Below are 26,792 nucleotides of genomic sequence, written 5' to 3'. Positions count from 1 at the left end.
GTAAACCCAGCACTTTGGGAGGCTGAGGCGGGTGGATCACCTGAGGTCGGGAGTTCAAGACCAGCCTGACCCACATGGAGAAACCCCGTTTCTACTAAAAATACAAAATTAGCCAGGGTGGTGGTGCATGCCTGTAATCCCAGCTACTGGGGAGGCTAAGGCAGGAGAATCCCGGGCTTGAACCCAGGAGGTGGAGGTTGCAGTGAGCCGAGATCGTGCCACTGCACTCCAGTCTGGGCAAAAAGAGTGAAACTCTGTCTCAAAATAAAGTAAAATAAAATGAGAAACTGATTATGATCTCTTGAGTAACTGCCACTCTGCGATGCTATGGGAAGTACACACATTGAAGAAGTTGCATATTTATATTAAATACCATTTGTTTATATTGAACAAATTGGGTGTTTATACCAAATGCATTTAATGGCATAAATGTGAATGACAAACTCAAGAAGGCAAGACATAGAGGAAGGCCACTGGTTTTTCAGAAACCACTCGGCCTGTGAGCTCACTTCCCTTTTATTAAAAAAAAGCTTTCGCTTTTAAGGTGTCCAGATAAAGGTCACACTCCCAGAGCTGAGGCTCTGTGAGTCTGAGCTGTTACCTCAGTAATGGGAGCGTGGCTGGAACTCAACACTTTCTGATCATTCATGCCCAAAGCCTCTTGGGATAGGGGAGGGGGGGCACCTTGCATGCATGAGATGAAATAGGATACCAAGATCCCCTTAATTCCACTCAGAGTAGAGGAAAGGAAGTGTTGCCAAAAGTAACATGTGTTTTTCTAAATTGAAGAGTTGGAATTTTGAAGGTCAGAGTCAGAATATTAGAACAGAGAGCCATGCATATATTATCTAATACAATTTTCTCATTTTATAAATTATGTAAATGAGGAAACTGAGACCCAGCAAGGTTATAGGACCCACAACCTAATCTGTATTAGAGGGATGAGAGTGAGGCTTATGCTGGGAGTTGCGATGGTCTGTAAATGTGAGGATAAGGAACACGCCATTCACCGTTGTGTTCCACCTCCTAGTCCAGTGCCTGGTGCAAAGTAGGGGCTTCATAAACATTGGTCACAGGCCTGATAGAGGGACTGATTTGAGTGAATGTGTCCACGGATGATGCATCTGTACTTTATGTTCCCTGCTAGTCAGATGGACTCATACATGCTCCATTTCAGGTTTATCTCATCTGGGATATTATATTAGAGGGTTCTCTTTATGTGCCATGACCGAGTAGCGTTTTCTTCCACTGAAGTATTGCTTCCTCTTTGTTGATGTCACAGGACAAACATCAGAACACTTACAGGATGTGTGTAGCATGGCATGACAGAGAACTTTGGTTTCCTTTAATGTGACTATAGACCTGGCAGTGTTATTATAAGAATCATTGGCAGTCAGACACCCGGGTGTGCTGAGCTAGCACTCAGCGGGGGCGGCACCGCTCATGTGATTGTGGAGAAGACAGCTGGAAGAAGTACCCAGTCCATTTGGAGAGTTAAAACTGTGCCTAACAGAGGTGTCCTCTGACTTTTCTTCTGCAAGCTCCATGTTTTCACATCTTCCCTTTGACTGTGTCCTGCTGCTGCTGCTGCTGCTACTTACAAGTAAGTCTGGGCATGGATATTTACAATGAGACAATGGTGCTGTACAGAGGACAAGGAAGAGATACAAGGACGGCCATTGTAATGTTGTTTGTAATAGCAAAAGCTTGGAAGCAACCTAAATGTCCATCAGTGAAGGAGTGGGTAAATAAATGTGATATAATCATGATACAAACAGTGAATCTGAGGAAACATACTGGTATAGAATGTCTCAAAATTATAATGTTATTAAAGAAAAGAAAGGTGCAGAATAATGCATATATTAGGCTTCTATTTGTGTGTGTGCATTGTCGGGGAGCAGGAATATGTGGACATTTCTTAATGTATAGTCTCTAGGAAAAGGAACCAGGGAATGGTAAAGAGTTGGGAGAGTAAGGCATATTTTTCCTTTCCTTTCCTTTCCTTCCCTTCCCTTCCCTTCCCTTTTTCCTTCCCTTTTTCCTTCCCTTTCTTTTCTTTTTTCTTTTCTTTTCTTTTCTTTCTTTTCTTTTCTAATTGAGATGGAGTTTCACTCTATTGCCCAGGCTGGAGTGCAGTGGTGGCATGATTTCGGCTCACTGCAATCTCCGCCTCCCGAGTTCAGGCGATTCTCCTGCCTCGGGCACCCGAGTAGCTGGGATCACAGGCGTGCACCATCACGTCCGGCTAATGTTTTTAATTTTTAGTAGAGACAGGGTTTTACCATGTTGGCCAGGCTGGTCTCAAACTCCTGGCCTCAAGTAATCTGCCCATCTCGGCCTCCCAAAGTGCTGGGATTACAGGCGCGACCCATTGCGCGCCCGGCCACTTTTTCATACACCTTTGATAGTGTTTGAATGTTTTTACTGTAGTTGAGTCATATGGAAAAAAAAAGGGAAATAAAAAATCAAAAGAAAATATATAATGAATGTTTTATCATATATAAAATATGTATAGGTTTTTAAAATGGAATTAACTTTGTCAATTGAGGAAAATGACGAGACAAGTCTCAATCATTTTAGGAGATTTGTTTGCCAAAGTTAAGGAGGCACCTGGGAGACAGGTCTATGCCTTTCTCAGAAGATGATTTTGAGGGCTCCAAATTTAAAGGGGACAAGGTGGGATATTGAGAAGCACTCAGTTCTCACATTTAAAAAAAAGGGGGCACTTTGGGAGGCCGAGACGGGTGGATCACGAGGTCAAGAGATCGAGACCATCCTGGCTAACATGGTGAAACCCCGTCTCTACTGAAAAAAAAAAAACTAACCCGAGGCGAGGTGGTGGTAGCCTGTGATCCCAGCTACTCGGGAGGCTAAGAGGCAGGAAGAATGGCATAAACTCGGGGCCGAGACTTACAGTGGCCAGGAGATCCAGCCACTGCCTCAGCCTGGTGACAGGGCCTCCGTCTCAAAAAAAAAAAAAAAAAAAGGGCAGAGGGAAAATGTGAGAATCTGCATTTTGTCGTGCTTTCCCCTGAACAAAATGGGGTAGGGTAACAATCAGATACTCATTTGTGTCTGGCGAGAGTGACTTGGCGCGGTAAGGTGATATCAATCACAAAGCCATAAAAACTGAGCAGGAATTTCCTTGTGAGCAAAATATGGCGGAGGCGTGCAGCCTTTCATCCTGTAGCCATCTTATTCAGGAACCAAAAGGAGGAGGCAGGTTTCCGTGATCCGGTTCCCAGGTTGACTTTTCCCTTTGGCTAAATGAGTTTGGGGTCCCAAAATTTAATTTCTTTTCACAACTTTATTTATTTTTTATTTTTATTTTTATTTTTTGAGATGGAGTCTGGCTCTGTCGCCCAGGCTGGAGTGCAGTGGCCGGATCTCAGCTCACTGCAAGTTCCGCCTCCCGGGTTTAAGCCATTCTCCTGCCTCAGCCTCCGGAGTAGCTGGGACTACAGGCGCGCACCACCTCGCCCGGCTAGTTTTTTGTACTTTTTAGTAGAGACGGGGTTTCACCGTGTTAGCCAGAATAGTCTCGATCTCCTGACCTCGTGATCCGCCCGTCTCGGCCTCCCAAAGTGCTGGGATTACAGGCTTGAGCCACCGCGCCCGGCCATTTCACAACTTTAAACCTTAAAACAACTCCATGAGTAGTTTCAAATACACAAGATTCTTGTTTAACCAAGAGTTTTTATTTACTGTGCACTTGCTGCTTAAAAAGAGATGTATGTTAGGGGAGCCTCCCTTTGTTGATGAACAAACAAGTAGCCCAGATGGGTGGGCCATTTCCTGGCTGACCATGACCAATTTTCTGATTGTCTGTTTCCATCAGCCCTGTTCTCCCATGTTCACAGAATTGGACCACAATTCTCTCCTAGGGCAGTGTTTCTGAAAGTGAGGTTCTGGGACCAGCCACTTCAGCCACATTGAGAACTTGTTAGAAATAAAAGTTCTCAGGCCCCACCACAGACCGACCAAGTCAGGAATTCTAGCAGTTGAGCCTAGCCATCTGTGTTTTTGCAAAGCTTCCCAGTGATTCTGACGGCTTTCACATCTGAGAAGCATTGTCGCAGTGAATCATCCTCCAAACAGGACTGCAGCAGTGGCTTCCCCTTTATTCTGTAAGGCATTGCTTGCAGTTTTCCTGAAATGGAGTAACCTCACTCACTGCCTGAGTCTTGGCTCTCCTTCTGTCTATTCAGGGTCCTCAGAAGTGGAATACATAGCAGAGGTGGGTCAGAATGCCTATCTGCCCTGCTTCTACACTCCAGCCCCGCCAGGGAACCTCGTGCCCATATGCTGGGGCAAAGGAGCCTGTCCTGTGTTTGACTGTGGCAATGTGGTGCTCAGGACTGACAACAGGGATGTGAATGATCGGACATCCAGCAGATACTGGCTAAAGGGGGATTTCCACAAAGGGGATGTGTCCCTGACCATAGAGAATGTGACTCTAGCAGACAGTGGGGTCTACTGCTGCCGGATCCAAATCCCAGGCATAATGAATGATGAAAAACATAACCTGAAGTTGGTCGTCATCAAACCAGGTGGGTGGACCTTTGCATGCCTTCTTTATGAATAAGATTTATCTGGGGATCATATTAAAGGTACTGATTGTTCTCACCTCTGACTTCCCTAATTATAGCCTCTGGAGGTGGGCCGCCAAGACCTAAAGTTTAACAGGCCCCATCAGTGATGCTCAGTGATATTTAACACTTTCCATCTGTTTTAAAACTCATGGGTGTGCCCAGGTGCTGTGGCTCACACCTCTAATCTCAGCACTTTGGGAGGCTGAGGCGGGAGGATCACAAGGTCAGGAATTCGAGACCAGCCTGGCCAACAGAGTGAAACCCTGTCTCTACTAAAAACACAAAAACTTAGCTGGGCATAGTGATAGGAGCCTGTAATTCTAGCTACTCGGAAGGCTGAAGCAGGAGAATCACTTGAACCTGGGAGTCGGAGGTTGCAGTAAGCCGAGATCTCGCCATTGCACTCCAGCCTGGGTGACAAGAGTGAAACTCTGTCTCCAAAAAAAAAAAAAAAAAAAAAAACAACCAAAAACTCATGGGTGGAATGTATAGATGGGAAGAAAGACCTAGATCAGTGGTTAGAGACCCTGACTCTCATTAGAATCACATAGAGCGTTTTTGAACAACTACAGATGCCAGGTATGGTGGCTCATGCCTATAATCCCAACACTTTGAGAGGCTGAAGCAGGAGGATCACTTGAGGCCAGGAGTTTGAGACCAGCCTGGCTGATATAGTGTGACTACCCCATCTCTTAAAAAGAAGAAGAAAAAGAACCCACTACCAAAACCCAGAGAAATCAGCATCTCTGGAGGTAGATCCTAAGCATTCGCTTTTTACAGAGTCTTCCTCAGGTGATTTTACCCCAGGTGCAGCCAGCACGATGAACTGCTGGGTTGTGCATGTACACTGGGAGGTGAACAGACTTAAGATTTCTATAACATATACTTTGTGCCCAGATAGAGCTGAGTTTAAATCTAACTCTGCCTCTTACTAGCTATATAATCCTGAGCAAGTTATTGAAACACTGTGACCTCCTCCTCTGTAAAATATGACAATAATACCTATCATGTGGGCCATTAGAAGGATTTTGTGTGATAATATTTTATGAAAAGCATTTATAAGTTGGGCATCCCAAACCTGAAATGCACCAAAATCTGAAATGCTCCAAAATCCAAAACTTTTTGGATACTGATATGGCATTCAAAGGAAATGCTCATTGGAGCATTCTGCTCATTGGAGCGTAAGTATAGTGCAGATACTAAAAAATTTTTAAAAATGGCTGGGCGCAGTGGCTCATGCCTATAATCCCAGCACTTTGGGAGGCCAAGGTGGGCGGATCATCTAAGGTCGGGAGTTTGAGACCAGCCTGACCAACATGGAGAAACCCTGTCTGTACTAAAAATACAAAATTAGCTGGGTATGGTGGCACATGCCTCTAATCCCAGCTACTCAGGAGGCTGAGGCAGGAGAATTGCTTGAATCCGGGAGGTGGAGGTTGCAGTGAGCCAAGATCATGCCATTGCACTCCAACCTGGGTAACAAGAGCAAAACTCCGTTTAAAAAAAAAAAAAAAAAATCCAAAAAAATTCAAAATCTGAAACATTTCTGATTTCAAGCATTTCAGATAAGGGGTCTTCAACCTGTAATTATGACCATTTGCGTGGCTGTTAGTTCCACTATTAATAATCAGAATGTCACAATGATGACTGCATCTTACCTTTGTCAAACATTTGAAGTGTGTGATACACTCTCAATGTAGGTATCTAGGCAGGTTTGGAAGCTGAGGCTGTATTTCTCTTTCTTAATGGTCTTTCGCATTTTTTTTCTGCTGCCCCTTTGATTCCCTGAAATAAGCTTTCTGCTCTCAGATAATTTTCATCCTTATGTTGGTTTCTGACATTAGCCAAGGTCACCCCTGCACCAACTCTGCAGAGAGACTTGACTTCAGCCTTTCCAAGGATGCTTACCACCGGGGAACATGGCCCAGGTAACTATGCATGGGGCAGAGCAGGGAGTCTTTAGCTGGCTCTGAATTCAGAGGATTTTGAATGTGGGAAAAAACATGAGAAAACAGTGTGAGAGTGGAGGCATGGATGTCTCTGTGCACCTGAAATAGTGTTTGAGAAGAGGGAAGTGGTGGAGACACACCTGTGCTGGGAAAAAGATGCTCTGGCTTAGGATTATTTTACTCAAATTTTAACTTTTAAAAAAAGTTAATAAACTTTATAGTCTTTAATTTTACTTAAATGTTAACTAAATTGGATGAAGTGCTCATTACTTTGTCCACATTTTCGGATTGACCCTGGACTGGCGATGTCTCATCATGAACTGGTGCCAGTCTGTGTTTGGGAACTGACACATTGGATTAGGTGATTTCTAGGATGCCTTTTAGCTAGAATAAAGCCCATCAGCTTCCCTGGATTCCAGCCTCAGAAGGAATAGTTAAATTCTTCTTGTAATTCAGCAAGGATGTACTTAGGGTGCTCCAGATGAGAACATTGGGCAGAAAGTAGAAGTCAGGTCACATTGATCATGAAGGTTAATTTTAAGTCATTTCTTGTCAGTGTCCTGGTCTCTCCTAATCTCTCTGGAGCTCCATTTTTTTTTTCTTCTGTAAAATGAGGTTAATAGGTGAGTCCTACCTCATAATGTCATAAATCTCATAAATCACACCTTATGGGCTTTAAATAAGAAAATGTCTAAAACGTGTAGCCCAATGTCTGACCACAATTTGTACTCAGTACATGTTAGCTGTTGTCATTAATATTATAAGATCAGGAGGCAGAATGAGATTGTGGTTAAACTACTTCAGTGACAGGTGGAATGGGTTCTAATTTCAGCTATTCTTGCTAGCTCTGTGACCTCAGTCAAGTTGCTCAAATTCTCTGAAGCTCAGTTTGCTCATCTCTACAATGAGGATAATTCCAGTGCCCATGTCATGAGGTTGTTGTAATGTATAAACATGATAATGTATGTAAAATGCTGAGGCTAGTACCCGGCCCATAGAAAGCACTCAACTGTTTATTATTACTATAGTTACTAGTTTTAGCTCTCCAAAGTTTCAGTCTTTGGTTAGTCTTTAGTGATTGGTAGCCAACATCTTTTATGCAATTAGAGAGGAAACTATGGTGGGGACAGATGATCATCCACATTGTGGGTTAATAAAGTCATACCAGATACTTATTGTATGCCATTGTTATATTTTAAAGAATCCTACAACCATAGTCCTAGAAGGGATTTCAAGGGTCATTTAGTCTCACTTTCCCATCCTGTGCTTCAGTACTTTTTTTTTTTTTTTTAATTGAGACGGAGTCTCGCTCTGTCGCCCAGGCTGGAGTGCAGTGGCGCCATCCCAGCTCACTGCAAGCTCTGCCTCCAGGGTTCACGCCATTCACCTGCCTCAGCCTCCCGAGTAGCTGGGACTACAGGCGCCCACCACCCGGCCCAGCTAATTTTTTTTTTTTTTTTGTATTTTTAGTAGAGACAGGATTTCACCATGTTAGCCAGGATGGTCTCGATCTCCTGACCTCCTGATCCACCCACCTCGGCCTCCCAAAGTGCTGGGATTACAGGCAGGAGCCACCGCACCTGGCCAGTACTTTTTGCCAAATCACCACTGAGTGGGCATTTGCTGTAGATGGAATTTACTCCCTGTTGAGGTGGTGCATTTCCTTGTGCTTGTCTCTACCACGGACAGAAGTCTTCTTTCCTTTAGTTTTTCTTTTTTCTTTTTCTTTTCTTTTCTTTTCTTTTTTTTTTTTGAGAGGGAGTCTCACTTTCTCACCCAGGCTGGAGTGCAGTGGTACGATCTTGGCTCACTGCAAACTCCGCCTCCTGGGTTCAAGCAATTCTTCTGCCTCAGCCTACTGAGTAGCTGGAATTACAGATGCGCGCCACCAAGCCCGGCTAATTTTTGTATTTTTATTAGAGACCGGGTTTCACCATGGTGGCCATGCTGGTCTCGAATCCTGACCTCAGGTGATCCCTCTGCCTCGGTCTCCCAAAGTGCTGGGATTACAGGCTTGAGCCACCACGCCCAGCCTTCCCTTTAGTTTTTGCTTGTTAGTTCCTTCCCTCTAGGGCAACAAAAATGGGAATATTGGCACAATACCTCGAATCTCTGAGCTTCTCAAGGGCCTGACTGAGAAAAAATATTGAAACAACCAAAAGTATGTCAGTAGCTCCAAAATAGGAAAATAAAATAAAAAATTGAAATTTATGGATATTTAATGGCTTGTCTATAATATGTAACATTATGTAAATTGGCTGCTGGTAAACCAACTCAAAATGTGGGATGTGGGAGCATTTAATATAAAAATGGGGCTGGGCACAATGGCTCACACCTGTAATCCCAGCCCTATGGGAGGCCAAGGTGGGCAGATAACTGGAGCTCAGAGTTTGAGACCAGCCTGAGCAACATGGCAAAACCCCATCTCTACTAAGAATACAAAAAATTAGGCCAAGTGCAGTGGCTCACACCCGTAATCCCAGCACTATGGGGGGCCAAGGCAGACGGATCACCTGAGGTCAGGAGTTCGAGACCAGCCTGGCCAACATGGTGAAAACCCCATCTCTACTGAAAATACAAAAATTAGCTGGGCATGGTGGTGCATGCCTATAATTCCAGGCACTCAGAAGGCTGAGGCAGGAGAATCATCTGAGCCTGGGAGCAGTGAGCTGAGATCTCACCACTGTCCTGAAGCCTGGAAAACAGAGCAAGATTCCATCTCAAAAAAAAAAAAAAAAAAGCCAGGCATGGTGGCATGGGCCTGTAGTCCCAGCTACTTGAGGGGGCTGAGGCAGGAATATTGTTTGAACTCAGGAGGCTGAGGATTCACTGAGCCAAGTTGGTGCCACTGTACTCCAAGCCTGGGCAACAGAGCAAGACCCTTTCTCAGCAAAAAAAAAAAAAAAAAAAAAAAAAAAATGGAGTAGAGCCTTTAAAAGTAAGAGATCCAAGGGCCTGGAATTTGAACACAGAACAAATGTAACTTCTCTTCTACCTGAAGGAGGAAGGACTGGGTCACAGGTGAGTTCTCAGCTCTGGAGTAGATCTGCTTTAAATCCTAGCTTTCCCAATTAATAGCTGTGTGATCTTGGGCAAAGTGGCTCTGTCAGACTCAGTATTGTCATCTGAAAAATGGGGAAAATAGTAGTACCTACTTATTGTGGTTGAGGATTAAATGAGATTGTATGTATACGGTGCTAAGCACCATGTCTGGCACCTAATAAGTGCCGAATAGATGGTAACTACTAAATGTATACACTGTTAAGGCCATCACATCTCACCTTCACTGCTACCTGTCCCCTGAGGCAAATCTTGGGTTCTCCAGAAAGAACATTGCCACTCCCTTCAACTGTCCCATCCATCTTGGTTGGTGGCCAAATCTGTGTGAAAAAATGCTGTAATAACACAACAGTGCTTGATTTTACTGATCATTTTCATAGCAAAATGAAGTTTAAAAAGAAGTTGTTTTTACCATTTTTATCAAGAAAAATAATTATAGGGAGGCTGAAACTGGATTTACAGTTGAAAATCTTATGTGCACTTAAGATTCATGTTTACTTAGCAGTTGTACTGATGAAGGTTTTTTTTTTTTTTTGAGAAGTAGTCTTGCTCTGTCACCAGGCTGGAGCGCGATGGCGCCATCTTGGCTCACTGCAACCTCCACGTCCTGGGTTCCAGCGATTCCACTGCCTCAACTTCCTGAGTAGCTGGGACTACAGGCGTACACCACCACGCCTGGCTAATTTTTTGTATTTTAGTAGAGACAGGGTTTCACCATGTTGGCCAGGATGGTTTCAATCTCCTAACCTCGTAATCCGCCTGCCTTGGCCTCCCAAAGTGCTGGGATTACAGGCGTGAGCCACCGCACCCGGCCTGTGGTTTTTATACTTTAAATTTTTTTCTGGTAATTAGGGCAAAAGTAAGTGGAACATAATCTTTATTTTCTTCAATAATTTTAGGCTGAGGCTATGCCTTTATAATATTTAAACTATAGTTTGTTAAACCAGCATTTAGTCAAACCCTTTATACACATTAAAGGGTTCTGACTTAAGGCTTCCAGAAGGTGGCTGTGACATTTAAGAAGTTTCAACATCTCTGACTCAGCCATAAAAATGAGTAAGCACGCTTTATTTCCCAAGAGCTGGCAAGGTACTTAGGTTTAGAATTCAGCGTTCATGAGGTCAGGGCCTGTGCCCCTCTTGTTCCCTGCTCTGTCTCCTGTGCCTAGAGTAAGGGCATAGTGCATATTCATGGAATGGATCTGCAGATGAAATAAACAGATGAACAGGAAGGAAAGATGGTGAGTAGGTGGCTGGGCAACGTGACCCTCTTCATAATGACAGCACTGAGGTAAAGGCTGGTGAAGGCAGTATAATTAAGAATGTGCATTTAAATCTATGCAGACTTAAATTGGAAGGCCATTTTGTCATTTGCTAAGTTGTGTGACCTTGGGTTAGTCACTTCACTTCCCTGATTTTCAGTTTCTTCATCTGTGCAATGGGACTAACAGTCAGTCTCTTTAGAAGAGTAGTTCTAAAGTAAGTGCTTCTAAGTATCTCTAAAATGAGCTCCTTCACTGAAAGTTTAGCACAAGCCCTGGTTCCTATTACATTGTGGCCACAGTGATTATTTTCATTTGTAGGCAACCCTGTCTCCCTTCTCATGAGTAAATGCAAAACTTATTTAAGAAAATGGAGGCTGGGCACGGCACGGTAGCTCACGCCTGTAATCCCAGCACTTTGGGAGGCCAAGGCAGGCAGATCACTTGAGGTCAGGAGTTCAAGACCAGCCTGGTCAATATGGTGAAACCCCATCTCTACTAAAAATACAAAAATTAGCTGGGTGTGGTGGTGCACCCCTGTAGTCCCAGCTACTCGGGAGGCTGAGGCAGGAGAATCGCTTGAACTTGGGAGGCGGAGGTTGCAGTGAGCCGAGATCATGCTACTGTACTCCAGCCTGGGTGACAGAGTGAGACTGTCTCGCCAAAAGAAAAAGAAGAAAAAGAAAATGGAGGCTGCAGTGAGCTGAGATTGTGCCACTGCACTCCAGCCTGGGCAACAGAGTGAGACTCTGTCTCAAAAAAAAGGAAGTGAATTTTTGTTGTCTTTAAAAATCTAATTAGAATATAATGCCTAAGGCCAAGCCTGGTGGTTCACACCTGTAATCCCAGCACTTTGGGAGGCTGAGGTGGGCAGATCACCTGAGGTCAGGAGTTCACAACCAGCCTGGCCAACATGGCCTTGTCTCTACTTAAAATACAAAAATTAGCTGGGCATGGTGGTGCATGCATGTAGTCCTAGCTATTTGGGAGGCTGAGGGATTAGAATTGCTTGAACCAGGGAAGCAGAAGTTGCAGCGAGCTGAGATCATGTCACTGCACTCCAGCCTGGGTGACAGAGTGAAACTCTGTCTCTAAAAAAATAAATAAATAAATAATGCCTGAGTGTTATCAATATTCCTGGATTTTTGTAGAACTCATTAGGATCTTGTGAAAAAAAACAAAGCACATATTTAAGTAGGACTTCTTGGCAGAATTCTCTATTTCATAAAATAGTAGGGTTCATTGTCTAGATGAAAAAATGTGGCCATCCTAAAGTTGATTCCTGGGTGTTCAGTAAATTTTGTTGGTCTCTCCGTTAATTATTGTGACGAGTATGGAGTAGAATTCGTTTCAAATAGGATTATAGGCATCATTAAGATTTTTTAAAAACTTAGATAAAAGAAAACGTTCTTAACTATTCTTTAACGTTTTAAACGTTCTTAACTATTGGCTGTTTTTCCTCACTTTCTCTTTCTCTTTTTATAGCAGAGACACAGACACTGGGGAGCCTCCCTGACGTAAACCTGACAGTAAGTAACTTTTTTTGTGAGCTGTGTTGTGCTCAACTTGGAGGGGAAAAGTATGGCTCTAGACTTCCTTCATGCACACCCTGTCCTTGAGGTAAAAAGCCTGAAGTTCCCTTAGCTTCAGATTCCTCGGCTATAACATGTTGATGATGACAGTTCTAACCTCATAGCCCTGTTGTAATGAAGGACTGAGGTGATGCGGGTAAAGTGCCTGGCATATAGTAAGAGCTTGAAAACCACAAAGAAGGAACATTAGCATTTTGTCCCTCTTATTTTTCAATTTCACAACTGTCTACCCTGTGGAAGGTTCAGAGATTCTTCATCTCCCTAGAATACCATTCTTCTTGCTTCCATCACAACCCAAATGGGAAAGAGTATTTAAATTTACCTCTTTATATATGACAAGACACCAATCAGGAGTATTTAAAGCCATAAGTTGTTTTTTGTTTTTGTTTTTTTTTTGAGACAGAGTTTCACTCTTGTTGCCCAGGCTGGAGTGCAATGGTGTGATCTTGGCTCACCTCAACCTCTGCCTCCTGGGTTCAAGCGATTCTCCTGCCTCAACCTTCTGAGTAGCTGGGATTATAGGCATGCGCCACTACACCCGGCTAATTTTGTATTTTTATTTTAATTATTTTTTTGAGATGGAGTTTCGCTCCTGTTGCCCAGGCTGGAATACAATGGTGTGATCTCAGCTCACTGCAACCTCCACCTCCCAGGTTCAAGCGATTCTCCTGCTTCAGCCTCCTGAGTAGCTGGAATTACAGACGCCCACCACCACATCCAGCTAATTTTTGTATTTTTAGTAGAGACGGGGTTTCACCACATTGGGCAGGCTGGTCTTGAACTCCTGACTTCAGGTGATCTGCCCGCCTCAGCCTCCCAAAGTGCTGGGATTACAGGCATGAGCCATGGCGCCCAGCCAATTTTATGTATTTAACTATAAATAAAACCATACCTTAATTAACCTCAATTTTACTGTCCCTGCTACCTTCTTAGAATAAAAGAAAAACTGGCTGGGTGCAGTGGCTCACGCGGTAATCCTAGCACTTTGGGAGACCGAGGATGGTGGATCACCTGAGGTCAGGAGTTTGAGACCAGCCTGGCCAACATGGTGAAACCCCATCTCCACTAAAAATACAAAAAATTAGCCAGGTGTGGTGGTGTGTGCCTGTGTAGTACTAGCTACTTGGGAGGCTGAGGCAGGAGAATCGCTTGAACCCAGGAGGTGGAGGTTGCAGTGAGCTGAGGTCGCGCCACTGCACACCAGCCTGGGCAACAAAAGTGAAACTCAGTCATAAAAGAAAAACCACTAGAAAGCAAACTTGCAGCAATGACTTAAAAATTCTTTGAGGAGTCCAGGCACAGTAACTTACGCCTGTAATCCCAGCACTTTAGGAGGCCAAGGTGGAAGGATTGCTTGAGACCAGGAGTTTGAGACCAGCCTGGGCCACATAGTGACACTCTGTCTCTACAAAAAATGTTTTTTTAAAATTGGCCAGGCATGGTGCGGCATACCTGTAGTTCCAGCTACTTGGGAGGCTGAGGCAGGAGGATTGCTTGAGCACAGGAGGTTGAGGCTATGATGAGCAATGAGCTGTGATCATGCCACTGCACTCCATCCTAGGTGACAGGGTAAGACCTTGTCTCCAAAAAAAAAAAAAAAAAAAAAAAAAAAAATTACTTGAGGACATATCTAGGAGTCCACATTTATTTGACTCAGTTTCTTCCCTGTGTATTCACAACTGATGCTCAGCATCTTGTATTTGCTTCTTCTCTCTTTGCAATCAAACAGTGCTTTTTAAGGACCTGTATGTGCCCACAATGCTTAATGCACAATATCTTACATATAGGACTCCTGTTATTGTAGGAGTAATCTGTATTGAATCAATGTGTAAATGTATGTAGAATAAATGGAAGATTTAACTTTCTTAAATTCATTACTTTAAAAATGTTTATAATTATTTTTTGTGTGTGTGTGTGTGTGTGTTTTTTATAAATGGGGTCTCAATATGTTGCCCAGGCTGCTCCCTAACTCCTGGCCTCAAGTGATCCTCACATCTCAGCTTCCCAAAGTGCTGGGATTATAGGTGTGGGCCTGGCCTATAATTATTGTTTGTTTGTTTATTTATTTTTTGAGGTGGAGTTTTGCTTTTGTTGCCCAGGCTGGAGTGCAATGGTGCGATCTTGGCTGCAACCTCCACCTCCCAGGTTCAAGCAAATCTCCTGCCTCAGCCTCCCTAGTTGCTGGGATTACAGGCACCCACCACCACACCTGGCTAATTTTTGTATTTTTAGTAGAGATGGGGTTTCACCATGTTGGCCAGCCTGGTCTTGAGCTCCTGACCTTGTGATCCGCCCACCTTGGCCTCCCAAAGTGCTGGGATTACAGGCGTGAGCTACCGCGCCCGGCCTAATCACAGTTTTTAAAGAGGAAAACAGAGAACATAGACTGAAATTTTAGAAACAGAATTTATTTTGTGTGACTCTCAGTTTTCAGAAAATGAAGTTAACTAGAGCAATAGCAATAATAACTACCACTGATTGAACATTTGTTATGTACCAGGCCCTGTAATAAGCATTTTATATTTTCTGTCACTTAATTTTCCTCATAACTCTACAGGGTTACTCAGCCCTTAGTGGCAGAGCTGGGATTTGTTTTTTTGTTTTTTAGTTTTTTTTTGATATAGAGTCTCGCTCTGTTGCCTAGGCTGGCATGCAGGGGCATGATCTCAACTCTCTCCAATCTCCGCCTCCTGGGTTTAAGCAATTCTCCTGCCTCAGCCTCCCCAGTGGCTAGGATTACAGGCATGTGTCACCATGCCTGGCTAAGTTTTGTATTTTTAGTAGAGACTGGATTTCACCATGTTGTCCAGTCTGGTCTCAAACTCCTGATGTCAGGTGATCCGCCTGCCTTGGCCTCCCAAAGTGCTGGGATTACAGATGTGAGCCACTGTGCCCGGCCTCAGAACTCGGATTTGAATGCAGGACCATCTGTCTGTAAAGTCTTGGCTATTGAATCACTGTCTTTTTGTGAAAAATAGAGGTTTCACAGCAAGACACCAAATGGAAACTACTCTAAAACTCTCTGGGGAATCTTAGGGGGTCTTGAACCAACAAGACTCCACTCTAAAACCAATTTTTGCAGGGGCAGGGGAAGGGTCTTAAGAGCTCCTTCTCCACCCACAACACAGAAGGGCACATTTTGTTTCCCCGCTAACTCCAAAGGTTAAGCGAGTCTCTTTCTTGGGTTGGCTTAAGTGTTGGCTACAAGGTGACAGATGAAAGGTGATTTCAAGGACTCTGCCATCTTGTGATGTTGTAAAAGGGATGGTCCAATTCGCAAATCATGAGCCTGAGTACACAAGCGATTTCTAGCTATTTTCTGCTTAAATCTTGTTTGTGTTTGCGTAGCAAATATTCACATTGACCAATGAGTTACGGGACTCTGGAGCAACCATCAGAACAGCCATCTACATCGCAGCAGGGATCTCTGCTGGGCTGGCTCTGGCTCTTATCTTTGGCGCTTTAATTTTCAAATGTAAGTGTTTTTTGTTTCTCTCTCCTTCTGATAACAAATTCTTAAATGAGAACCAGTAAAACCTAGATAGAAATGCAAATTCACGTTTATACCCAAAGGTGATTAGACTAAATACCCTTTTGTCCATCCAAATCCTAACAATAATGGCTAATTTTAATTTAATATTTATTGTGTGCCAGGCAGGCACTGCGTTAAATGTTTTACATACATTTTATCATCCTTACTGTCTAATGAGGTAAGGAATAGTGCCATCCCAAGGTTTGGCAGTAAGCTGCCTTCCCAAGGTTTCAATATCAGTACCTGGCAGAACCGAATTCAAATCCAGGCAGGCTGATTCCAGCAAACCAATTTCTTTACTTCATGAATATGCTAGGTTTATTAGGAAACACAGCAGCAAAAAACACTCCCTTCTGTGCACTTTTCTGTTACTGGTTTCTCAGGCATACCTCTTTGGGAGTAGAGTGCAAGTCCGTTTAATACTGGGTCATTGGCCGGGCGTGGTGGCTCAAGCTTGTAATCCCAGCACTTTGGGAGGCCAAGACGTCTGGATCACAAGGTCGGGAGATCGAGACCATCCTGGCTAACCCGGTGAAACCCGTCTCTACTAAAATACAAAAACTAGCCAGGCAAGGTGGCGTGGCCTGTAGTCCCAGCTACTGCGGAGGCTGGGAGGCAGGAGAATGGCGTGAACCAGAAGAAGCGAATTTGCAGTGAGCTGAGATCCGGCCACTGCACTCCAGCCTGGGAAATTCATGAGACTCGTCTCAAAAAAAAAAAAAACAAAAAAAAAAAAAACACTGGGTCATGATTGGGGTTACAGAATGTTTTCCTCCATCATGAGGTACTTAACATAGCTTTTTTTTGAGGCGGTCTATCTGGCGCCCAGGCTGGAGTGCAGTGGCGGGATCAGCTCACCGCAAGCTCCGCTTCGGGTTCCGCCATTCTCCTGCCTCCAGCCTCCCCAGTAGCTGGGACTACAGAAGCGTAGCCATCGACTAGTTTTGTATTTTTAGTAGAGACAGGGTTTCACGTGTTAGCAGGATGGTCGATCTCTGACCGCCGTGATCCGCCCGTCTCGGCCTCCCAAAGTGCTGGGATTACAGGCTTGAGCCACCGCGCCCGGCCAGCACATAGCTTTTTCTAAGTTACTTGTCCTTAAAAAAAAAAAACCCACAAAAACAAAACAACAACAACAAAAAAACAGGCCCTGCGTGGTGGCTTATGCCTGTAATCCCAGCACTTTGGGAAGACTGAGGCAAGGTGAATCGACGAGTCAGGAGTTCAAGACCAACAGCCCAGCATGGTGAGACCCCATCTCTACTAAAAACACAAAATTAACCAGGTGTGGTGGCGCATGCCTGTAATCCCAGCTACTCGGGAGGCTGAGGCAGGGGAATCACTTGAACCTGGCAGGTAGAGGTTGCAGTGAGCTCAGATCTTGCTACTGCATGCCAGCCTGGGCGAAAGAGTGAGACTCTGTCTTAAAAAAATAATAGTAATAAAATATAAATAAATAAGCAAATAAATAAATAAATACAATGGCCGGGTGCAGTGGCTCATGCCTGTAATTTCAACACTTTCGGAGGCTGAGGTGAGAGGATCAGTTGAGCCCAGGTGTTTGAGACCAAGATCAGCATGGGCAGCAAAGCAGGATGCTGTCTGTACACAGTAATAATAATAATAACGAGGTGAGCATGGTGGCACACACCTGTAGTCCCATTTACTCAGGAGGCTGAGGTGGGAGGATCACTTGAGCCCAGGAGGCTGCAGTGAGCTGTGATTGCATCTTTGCAGTCCAGCCTGGGCCACAGAGTGAGACAGTCTCCAAAACAAAAAAAAAAAAGTGTGTTCAAGTTGATGAATTTTGATGAAGAATTACAGTAGGAAGCCATCACCACAATCAAGATCTAAATAATACTTCCATTACCCCCAAAACCTCGCACACTTTTCTTTCTTTCTTTCTTTCTTTCTTTCTTTCTTTTTTTTTTTTTTTGAGATGGAGGCTGGAGTGCAGTGGCGCGATCTCAGCTCACTGCAACCTCCGCCTCCCGGGTTCAAGTGTTTCTCCTGACTCAGCTTCCAGAGTAGCTGTGACAACAGGTGTGTACCACCAGAGTGTAATACAACATAGCAGCCTTTCTTACTAATAGGCAAACAGGGACTGTCTGTGTGGAGTGAGCAATCACCTAAGACTGGCTTAAGACTAAAGGGTGTTCCTAAGATATGTGAGACTTCTAGAGCTAAAACTGGAACAGTCCAAGAAAAACAGGGATGAGTTGGTCACCCCACTAACTGTGGACTGAAGCTGCTAAGTGCTTTACGTGCATTAAATTCTCGTAACTACCCTATGTTTCTAATGGAGAATCAGCATGCTAAAAGGTTAGGTCACTTGCCTGCATTACACAGTTAATTGATAGATATAGGAATTGAAACCAGGACTGTCCTGCTCCTCACCGTTATGGTTTCTGCCACTCTTGTTGCCCAGGCTGGAGTGTAATGGTGCAATCTTGACTCACTGTAACCTCCACCTCCCGGGTTCAAGTGATTCTTCCACCTCAGCCTCCTGAGTAGCTGGGATTTCAGGCATGCACCACTACGCCTGGCTAACTTTGTATTTTTAGTAGATGGGGGTTTCACCATGTTGGCCAGGCTGGTCTCAAACTCTTGACCTCAGGTGATCCACCCACCTTGGCCTCCCAAAGTGCTGGGATTATAGGTGTGAGCCACCGTTCCCAGCCTGATACCTTTATCTTTATTATAGTCAGCCTTTTAAGTTGATCACTCATTCTGGAAAGTCGTCCTTCTCTTGGCTTCTGAAATGACATTCTCCTATTTGATCCATTGCTTTTCAGTTCTTCTGCCTGATCCTTAGATGTTGAGATTCCTTAGGGCTGGGTATGGTGGTGGACGCCTATAGTCCCAGCTACTCAGGAGCCTGAAGCAGGAGGATCACTTGAGCCCAGGAGTTTGAGGCTGTGAACTAGGATCTTGCTGTTGCATTCCAGCCTGGGTGACACAGGGAGACTCTGTCTCAAAGAAAAACAACAACAAAAGATTCCTGCAGTCTTCCTCCAACATATATCTAAAGTATTTTCATTATTCTGCATCTCTTTTGGCCATTACCTTACTCCAAGGCATCATTATCTCTACTTAATTTATCTTCTCATTTCTTTATTCCTCCTTCTAATCCAATATTAAAACCCCAATCAATATCTGAGCACAATGGCTCATGCCTATAATCCTAAGACTTGGGGAGGCCAAGACAGGAGAGTCACTTGAGGCCAGGAGTTTGAGACTAGCCTGGGCAACATGTTGAGATTCACCCAGGCTGCAGTGCAGTGGTGCGATCCCAGCTCACTGCAACCTCTACCTCCCGAGTTCGAGTGACCCACCTGCCTCCGCCTCCAAGTAGCTTGGACCACAGGCATGTGCCAGCACACCTGGCTAGTTTTTGTATTTTTAGTAGAGATGAGGTTTTGCCATGTTGCCCAGGCTGGTCTCGAACTCCCAAGCTCAAGAAATCTGCCTGCCTTGCCTCCCAAAGTGTTAGGATCACAGGCGTGAGCCACTGCATCTAGCCCAAAAACATTTAAAAAATTATCCAGCTGTGGTGGTGTGCACCTATATTCTAGCTATTCAGAAGCTGAGATGGGTACAACCCTTGAGCCCAGGAGTTCAAAGTTGCAATCGGATATGATCTTGCCACTGCATTCCAGCCTGGCCAATAAAGCACGACCCTGTCTCCAAAAAAAAAAAAAAAAAAAAAGAGAAAAAGAAAAATTTTCAGTTTCAAATATTTGAAACTGCATCCCCGGGAAGATACCTTGAAAGAGATCATGAAAGACCTTGATCCAGAGGTACCCAGTAAGCCACACCTGAATTCCTGACGCACAACATGGAAATTATGAGATAAGGAAGTTGTTTTCAGCGGCTAAAAGAAACCCAAAACAAATAAGGATCACATCTCTGCCCTTTAAGGAAATCTAAGTTTCCTACAGGTCTTAGAATCGAATACAGATTCCCGATTATGGCTGGAAAGGTTTTGTTAGACCTAGCCCCAGCCTACCTTTCAGACGTTATCTTGGGCCCCTCCCTTAGTCCAGCCATGTTTTCAGTTTCAGGCATTCAGCAAGATATTTACAGAGGGTTCCCTCATCCTGGAATGCTCCTTCTGGCTCTCTACTTGGCTGACTCATTTCAGAAGTGAGCTTAAAGGTCATCTCTGAGGGTCCTTCCCTGACCACCCTCTCTATTATCTGTTTCAATATGATGTTGGTTTCCTTTATAATACATCATAATTTGAAATTTTTTTTTTTTCCTATTTACTGTTTCCTTTTTTTTTTTTTTTCTGAGATGGAGTTTCGCTCTTGTTGCCCAGGCTGGAGTGCAATGGCTCATTCTTGCTTCACCGCAACCTCCGCCTCCCGGGTTCATGCGATTCTCCTGCCTCAGCCTCCCGAATAGCTGGGATTACAAGCATGGGCCACCACACCCGGCTAATTTTGTATTTTTAGTAGAGACGGGGTTTCTCCATGTTGGTCAGGCTGGTTTTGGGTCTGGGGTACTGTTTTCTTTTATTTCTTTGGTCTCCCACAGGAGAACGTAAGCTTCATGAAATTAGGGCTCACAATTCACTTTTACGTTCCTGTGTTCCTCGTGCCAAGCAAACTGCCAGACACATAGTAGAGGCCTCATAATTGTTAAATAAGAAAAATGCATCTTTATTATTATTTTCTAGCCAGTCCATATAATTATCTAAGGCACATATTGAGAGTTTCATTCAACTCAATCTAAGGTGAGACCAGATTTCCCTGAACAATGCATGCCTCCAGTGAGCCTGTTTGATTTCTTGTCTCATTTATTTTATGAAGGCATTTTTATTGACTTTTCTTTCCCCCTTTATCTAGGGTATTCTCATAGCAAAGAGAAGACACAGAATTTAAGGTAAGAATAATGGAATGGGGTTGGGGAAAGGTGAGAATCTTGGCAGTCCATACTCTTAACATGTCTGATCTTTACTCTGAGAAGTCCTGTCCTGGGGCTTTGAGATCTGAGTTTATACTTCCTTTTTCCTCTAGGTCTAGTTATGAAGAGAAAATGTAACATACTGCTGTGTTTACTTCCTGATACCTTTAGCTTCTTTAGTTCTAAAGTTAAGGTATACAATTTATCTCCCTAATAATACAATATGCTTATTCATCTCGATATTAATGGTTTTTCCAATGAACTGAAACATCAACGGATTGAGCTCCTATTATATCCAGGGTCTGGGCTGAACTTTGGCATTAGAGAAGTGAGCAAGACACCCAGTATCTGTTCTCAGCATTTCTGTAAACCAGCCCAGGCATTTTCAACTTTGGTTTCCTATTAGAATCACCCGGGCACCGAAGTGTACTAATGCAGGGCCAACCCCAGAGCAACTGAGTCAGAATCTCTGGGGATGAAGCCTAAGCATAGATAATGTTCTAAAAGCTCTCCAGGTGATTCTAATGAACAGTCAGGGCTAAGAACTGCTAGTCTATTACAGACTCCTGTCTTAACCTTCATTCCTGATTATGCACACACACACATATCCCTTTCAAATAGGTATGGCTTACGTAACTTACTAGATTTTAGACTTTTAGTGATGTTTGGCACACGAATGGGATGCAATATATTTGGATTACAAAAATGACTCTGGGCCAGGTGCTGTGGCTTACACTTATAAGCCCAGGACTTTGGGAGGCTGAGGTGGGAGGATCACATGAGCCCAGGAGTTCGAGACCAGCCTGGGCAACATAATGAGACCTCTTCTTTACAAAAAATAGAAAAATTAGGTGGAAAGATTGCTGGAGCACAGGAGATGAAGGCTGCAATGAGCCATGATTGTGCCACTACACTCCTACTTGGGTGACAGAGAAAGACCCGCATCAAATAAAACAAAACAAAAACTTCTGAACATTGAATGCTATCTAAAGCATTAATAATTTTTTTTTTTTTTTTTTGAGACAGGGTCTTGCTGTGTCACCCAGGCTGGAGTGCAGTAGTGCGATCTCTGCTTACTGTAACCTCTGCCTCCTGGGTTCAAGTGATTCTCTGCATCAGCCTCCCGAGTGGCTGGGATTACAGGTGCACGCCACCACGCTGGCTGATTTTTTTGTATCTTTAGTAGAGGTGGGGTTTCACCATGTTGGCCAGGCTGGTCTCGAACTCCTGACCTCATGATCCACCCACCTCAGCCTCCCAAAGTGCTAGGATTACAGGCGTGAGCCATGGTGCCAGGCCTATTTTTAAAAAATCTAAATGTGTACATAATTGCAGACATCTTGACACTTCACCTAAACTTCAGCGTGCAACTCCTAGAAATAAAGATATTCTCTGAGCTATCACAATGCTATTGTTATACCTAAGAAAATTAAAATTAATGGGAATTTTCTCAGTTGTTTCCCCATAGTATTTTATTGCTGTTTCTTGGCTTTTCTCCTTGTTCAGCATCTGATCAAAGATCATGCACCGTATTTAGTTGCTGTCTCTTTGGGAAAGCCTATTCTCTTAACTCGATTCCGTGTTACCTGGGAAAGGCTTAACTCAGCTTCAACACTTTATTTCCACAGCCTCATCTCTTTGGCCAACATCCCTCCCTCAGGATTGGCAAATGCAGTAGCAGAGGGAATTCGCTCAGAAGAAAACATCTATACCATTGAGGAGGACGTATATGAAGTGGAGGAGCCCAATGAGTATTACTGCTATGTCAGCAGTGGGCAGCAACCCTCACAACCTTCGGGTTGTCGCTTTGCAATGCCATAGATCCAACCACCTTATTTTTGAGCTTTGTATTGTCTTTTTCAGAAACTGTGGGCTGTGTCAGCTGACTGGTTTTGGAGGTTCTGTCCCCTGCCATGGAGCAGAGTTTTCCCATTTTCGGAAGATAATGAGTCACATGGGAATTGAACTAGGACCTGACCTGAACTTAAACAGGCATGTCATTGCCTCTGTATTTAAACCAACAGAGTTACCCAACCCAGAGACTGTTAATCATGGATGTTAGAGCTCAAACGGGCTTTTATATACACTAGGAATTCTTGACGTGGGGTCTCTGGAGCTCCGGGAAATTAGGGCACATCTTATGTCCATGAAACTTTAGATAAACTAGGGAAAACTAGGTGCTGGGGTGAATGCATAACTTTTTTGGCACAGAAAGTCTAAAGGGGCCACTGATTTTCAAAGAGATCTGTGATCCATTTTTTTGTTGTTGTTTTTTTGAGACAGAGTCTCGCTGTGTTGCCCAGGCTGGAGTGCAATGGCACAATCTTGGCTCACTGCGACCTCCGCCTCCTGGGTTCAAGTGATTCTGCTGCCTCAGCCTCCCCAGTAGCTGGGATTACAGGCATGCACTAACACACCTAACTAATTTTTTGTATTTTTAGTAGAGACAGGGTTTCACCATGTTGGACAGGCTGGTCTCGAACTTCTGACCTCATGATCCACCCGCCTCAGCCTCCCAAAGCACTGGGATTACAGGCGTGAGCCACTGCATCCGGCCAGGTCTACCTTGATCTTGAAGATTCCCTCAGAATATTGAGGTTTAGGCTTCTTTGAGCACTACCTGTCCAACTGTCAGTGGCAGTGCACAACCCTTCTTTTGCCTCCCTTATGAAGACTGCCCTGCAGGGCTGAGATGTGGCAGGAGCTCCCAGGGAAAAAGGAAGTGCATTCAATTAGTGTGTATTGCCAAGTTTTACTTGTTGTGCTCTTGAAAGAAAATATCTCTGACCAACTTCTGTATTTGTGGACCAAACTGAAGCTATATTTTTTGCAGAAGAAGAAGCAGTGACTGGGACACAAATTCTGTTGTCTGAAAGAAGGCAAAGGCCTTCAGCAATCTATACTGCCAGCGCCGGATCCTTTGATAGAGAGTGGTCCTTAAACTTAAATTTCAAGGTGGTAAAGACTTGGTCTGTCTTGCTTATTGTTGCTCCCAGTGCCTGGCACAATTGTGACACACAATTGGAACTTACTAAAATTTTTTTTTACTGTTTTTTGTTTGTTTGTGTTTGTTTTTTGAGATAGAATCTCACTCCGTCGCCCAGGCTGGAGTGCAGTGGCATGATCTTCATTCACTGCAGCCTTGACCTCCTGGGTACAATTCATTCTTCGGCCTCAGCCTCCCCAGTAGCTGGGACTATAGCCATGCACCACCACGCTAGGCTAATTTGCACAGTTTTGGAAGAGACAAGGTTTCACCATGTTGGCTAGGCTGGTCTCAAATTCCTGGGCTCAAGCGATCCCCCCTGCCTGAACTTCCCAAAGTGCTGAGATTTTAGGTGTGAGCCACCATGCCCGGCCTAAATATTTCTGGAGCAAAAAAATTAATCAGAAAGGTAACTTTCTGGAAGACTTCCATTAGAGTGCTCAGACAGAGTGTGACTCTGCAAGTTCACTTCTTAGAGAACTCACAAATACCCGGAAGCTTCCATATTCACTCTTTGTTTTGAGACAGAGTCTCACTCTGTTGCCCAGGCTGTAGTGCAGTGGCACAAGCTCGGCTCACTGCAACCTGCGCCTCCTGGGTTCAAGAAATTCTCCTGCCTCAGCCTCCTGAGTAGCTGGGACTACAGGCGTGCGCCACCACACCCAGCTAATTTTTGTATTTTTATTAGAGATGGGGTTCACTATGTTGGCCAGGCTGGTCCCAAATTCCTGAATGCGTGATCCTCCCACCTCGACCTCCCAAAGTGCTGGGATTACAGTTGTGACCCACTGCTCTCAGACCCACATTAACTCTCATCCAGGCCAAAGTGGCCTTTGTTTTTCAACATTGTTCAGCTCAGGCCTTTGTTGGGGTCTTACTCTTTTGTCTAGTTCCCTTTTTCTGCTGAGCCATCCTCAGCACATAGGAATGAATTAACAATGTGGGCCTATCACCGCCTAAAAACTGCTCCTCCCCAGGTGATGACTAAGCTGTGATTGTGTTGCATGCAGAAGATGTTGGCCAGCAAGGCTGTAGCCAGCCTGCTTGTTTCTGGAAGTCTTTCTGACAGTCTTGTGTGAATTAGAGTGTCGGGCTGCATCTAGATAGTTTTGGGAGGGACTGGCATTCTGTAGGGAGATACGTAAGGGAGATCATTTTACAAAATTAATTATAGGGAGCAGCTCATACAGGCTAAAAAATTAATCTTAAGTGTCTTTTTAATTTTTTTGACATAGAGTCTTGCTCTGTCACCCAGGCTGGAGTGCAATGGTATAATCTCGGCTCACTGCAACCTCCACCTCCTGAGTTCAAGCGATTCTCCTACCTAAGCCTCCCGGATAGCTGGGATTACAGGTGCCTATCACCACGCTCAGTTAATTTTTTGTATTTTTAGTAGAGATGGGGTTTACCCTGTTGGCCAGGCTGGTCTCGAAGTCCTGACCTCAGGTGATCCACTCGCCTCTGCCTCCCAAAGTGCTGGGATTACAGGCGTGAGTTATCGTGCCCAGCCCATAAGTGTCTTAAGGTCGTGAAATTCTAGTGAGAAGAAACTTCAGGACACATTTGAAGCAGATCGATGGTCCCTCTCAAAAGACATTCTTATCCTACCAAAATCTTTAAATAGGGGTATGTGTACAAGGCCGATCATTGCAATGGTGTTTGCGGAGATTTTTACAATCAATAAGGGAACCATTGATTATAGTGTTATGTCAATACACTGGTGCAAGTAAAAAGAATTAGGTTGCTTTGTCATTATGCTTTTTTGCTAATTCAACAAATACTTATTAAGTGCTTACTATGTGCAAAGCACTATGTACTTCTTTTTTTTTTCCTGTCAGATCAACTAGGAGTTCCATGGAGCCAGGAATGTGTCTGTTCGGTCCCCTTCTGTTTTGTTTTGTTTTTGTTTTTTTAATTTTTTTTTTTTGAGACAGAGTCTCACTCTGTTGCTCAGGCTGGAGTGCAGTGGTGCAATCTTGGCTCACTGCAGCCTTCGCCTCCTGGGTTTAAGCGATTCTCCTGCCCAGATGCTCACTGGAGTAGCTGGAATTACAGGTGTGCACCACCGTGCTTGGCTAATTTTTGTGTTTTTAATAGAGACAGGGTTTCACCACGTTGGTCAGGCTGATCTTGAACTCCTGGCCTCAAGTGACCTGCTCGCCTTGGCCTCTCAAAGTGCTAGGATTCCAGCCGTGAGCCACCACACCCAGCGCATTCAGTGAATATTTATTGGCACCTACTTTATGCCAAACACTATTCTGGTCTCCAGAAATATAGCAGTGAATGAAGCAGTCAAAATCCTTGCTGTCATGGAACTTACTTATCAGAGAATGCTATGTAGTTAAGTTCAAAGGAAAAAAAAAAGGGTTCCATAATGGTATATATAACTGTTGAATTTGATTTTGCCTTAAAAATATGGAAGAATATACCCAAATGAATATGGTTACCAATGGAGACAAATAGTGAAGACTCACTTTTCCCTTTTTCATGTTTCTGCTATAGTTTGAATTATTTTCTCCATTTTCTTTTGTAATAAAAAAAAATTTTTAAGCACTATAGCAATGTTTTTCTGTCCGCCCTCCTCATCAAAGAAATAAATGAAGACAAGGTCAAGGTCAAGATCAAGGTCATCAGTAGAGTGTGGCAGCAAACCAGGACTGGAACCCTGGTTTTCAAGGTGGAATCTCCCTTTACGTCAACTATTTGGAATGCGAAAGATGGACACAGAAAAACAAAAAAGGGAGGGGAATTACTACAAAGGGCCCAGGAGATGGCAAATGATAACTTAGAGAATTAAAAACAGCCGGGCGAGGTGGCTCACGCCTGTAACCCCAGCACTTTGGGAGGTCGAGGTGAGTGGATCACCTGAGGCCAGGAGTTCGAGATCAGCCTGGCCAGCATGATGAAACCCC

The 26,792-nt window shown here is 44.1% G+C and overlaps 1 protein-coding gene across 2 annotated transcripts; it reads left to right on the top strand.

Moving 5' to 3' along the window:
• The first annotated feature begins 226 nt into the window (after positions 1-226).
• On the top strand, positions 227-23,947 carry HAVCR2 (hepatitis A virus cellular receptor 2). 2 transcript variants are annotated; one of them, XM_009209473.4, is made up of 7 exons: positions 231-1,603; positions 4,209-4,550; positions 6,437-6,520; positions 12,348-12,391; positions 15,803-15,929; positions 20,837-20,873; positions 22,523-23,947. In XM_009209473.4, the coding sequence occupies exons 1-7, from the start codon at positions 1,546-1,548 to the stop codon at positions 22,713-22,715; spliced, it is 885 nt and encodes a 294-aa protein (XP_009207737.2). In that variant the 5' UTR covers positions 231-1,545; the 3' UTR covers positions 22,716-23,947. The 2 variants fall into 2 exon arrangements, with proteins under 2 accessions (XP_021795596.2, XP_009207737.2); XM_021939904.2 differs by lacking the exon at positions 6,437-6,520 and having other exon boundaries at positions 227-1,603.
• The last annotated feature ends 2,845 nt before the right edge of the window (positions 23,948-26,792 follow it).

Source organism: Papio anubis, chromosome 5 (genome assembly GCF_008728515.1).
Source record: "Papio anubis isolate 15944 chromosome 5, Panubis1.0, whole genome shotgun sequence".
In the NCBI taxonomy this organism is placed as follows: Eukaryota; Metazoa; Chordata; class Mammalia; order Primates; family Cercopithecidae; genus Papio; species Papio anubis.
The sequence above is the reverse complement of the archived record's forward strand: the minus strand, read 5'-3'. Positions and strand labels throughout refer to the sequence as shown.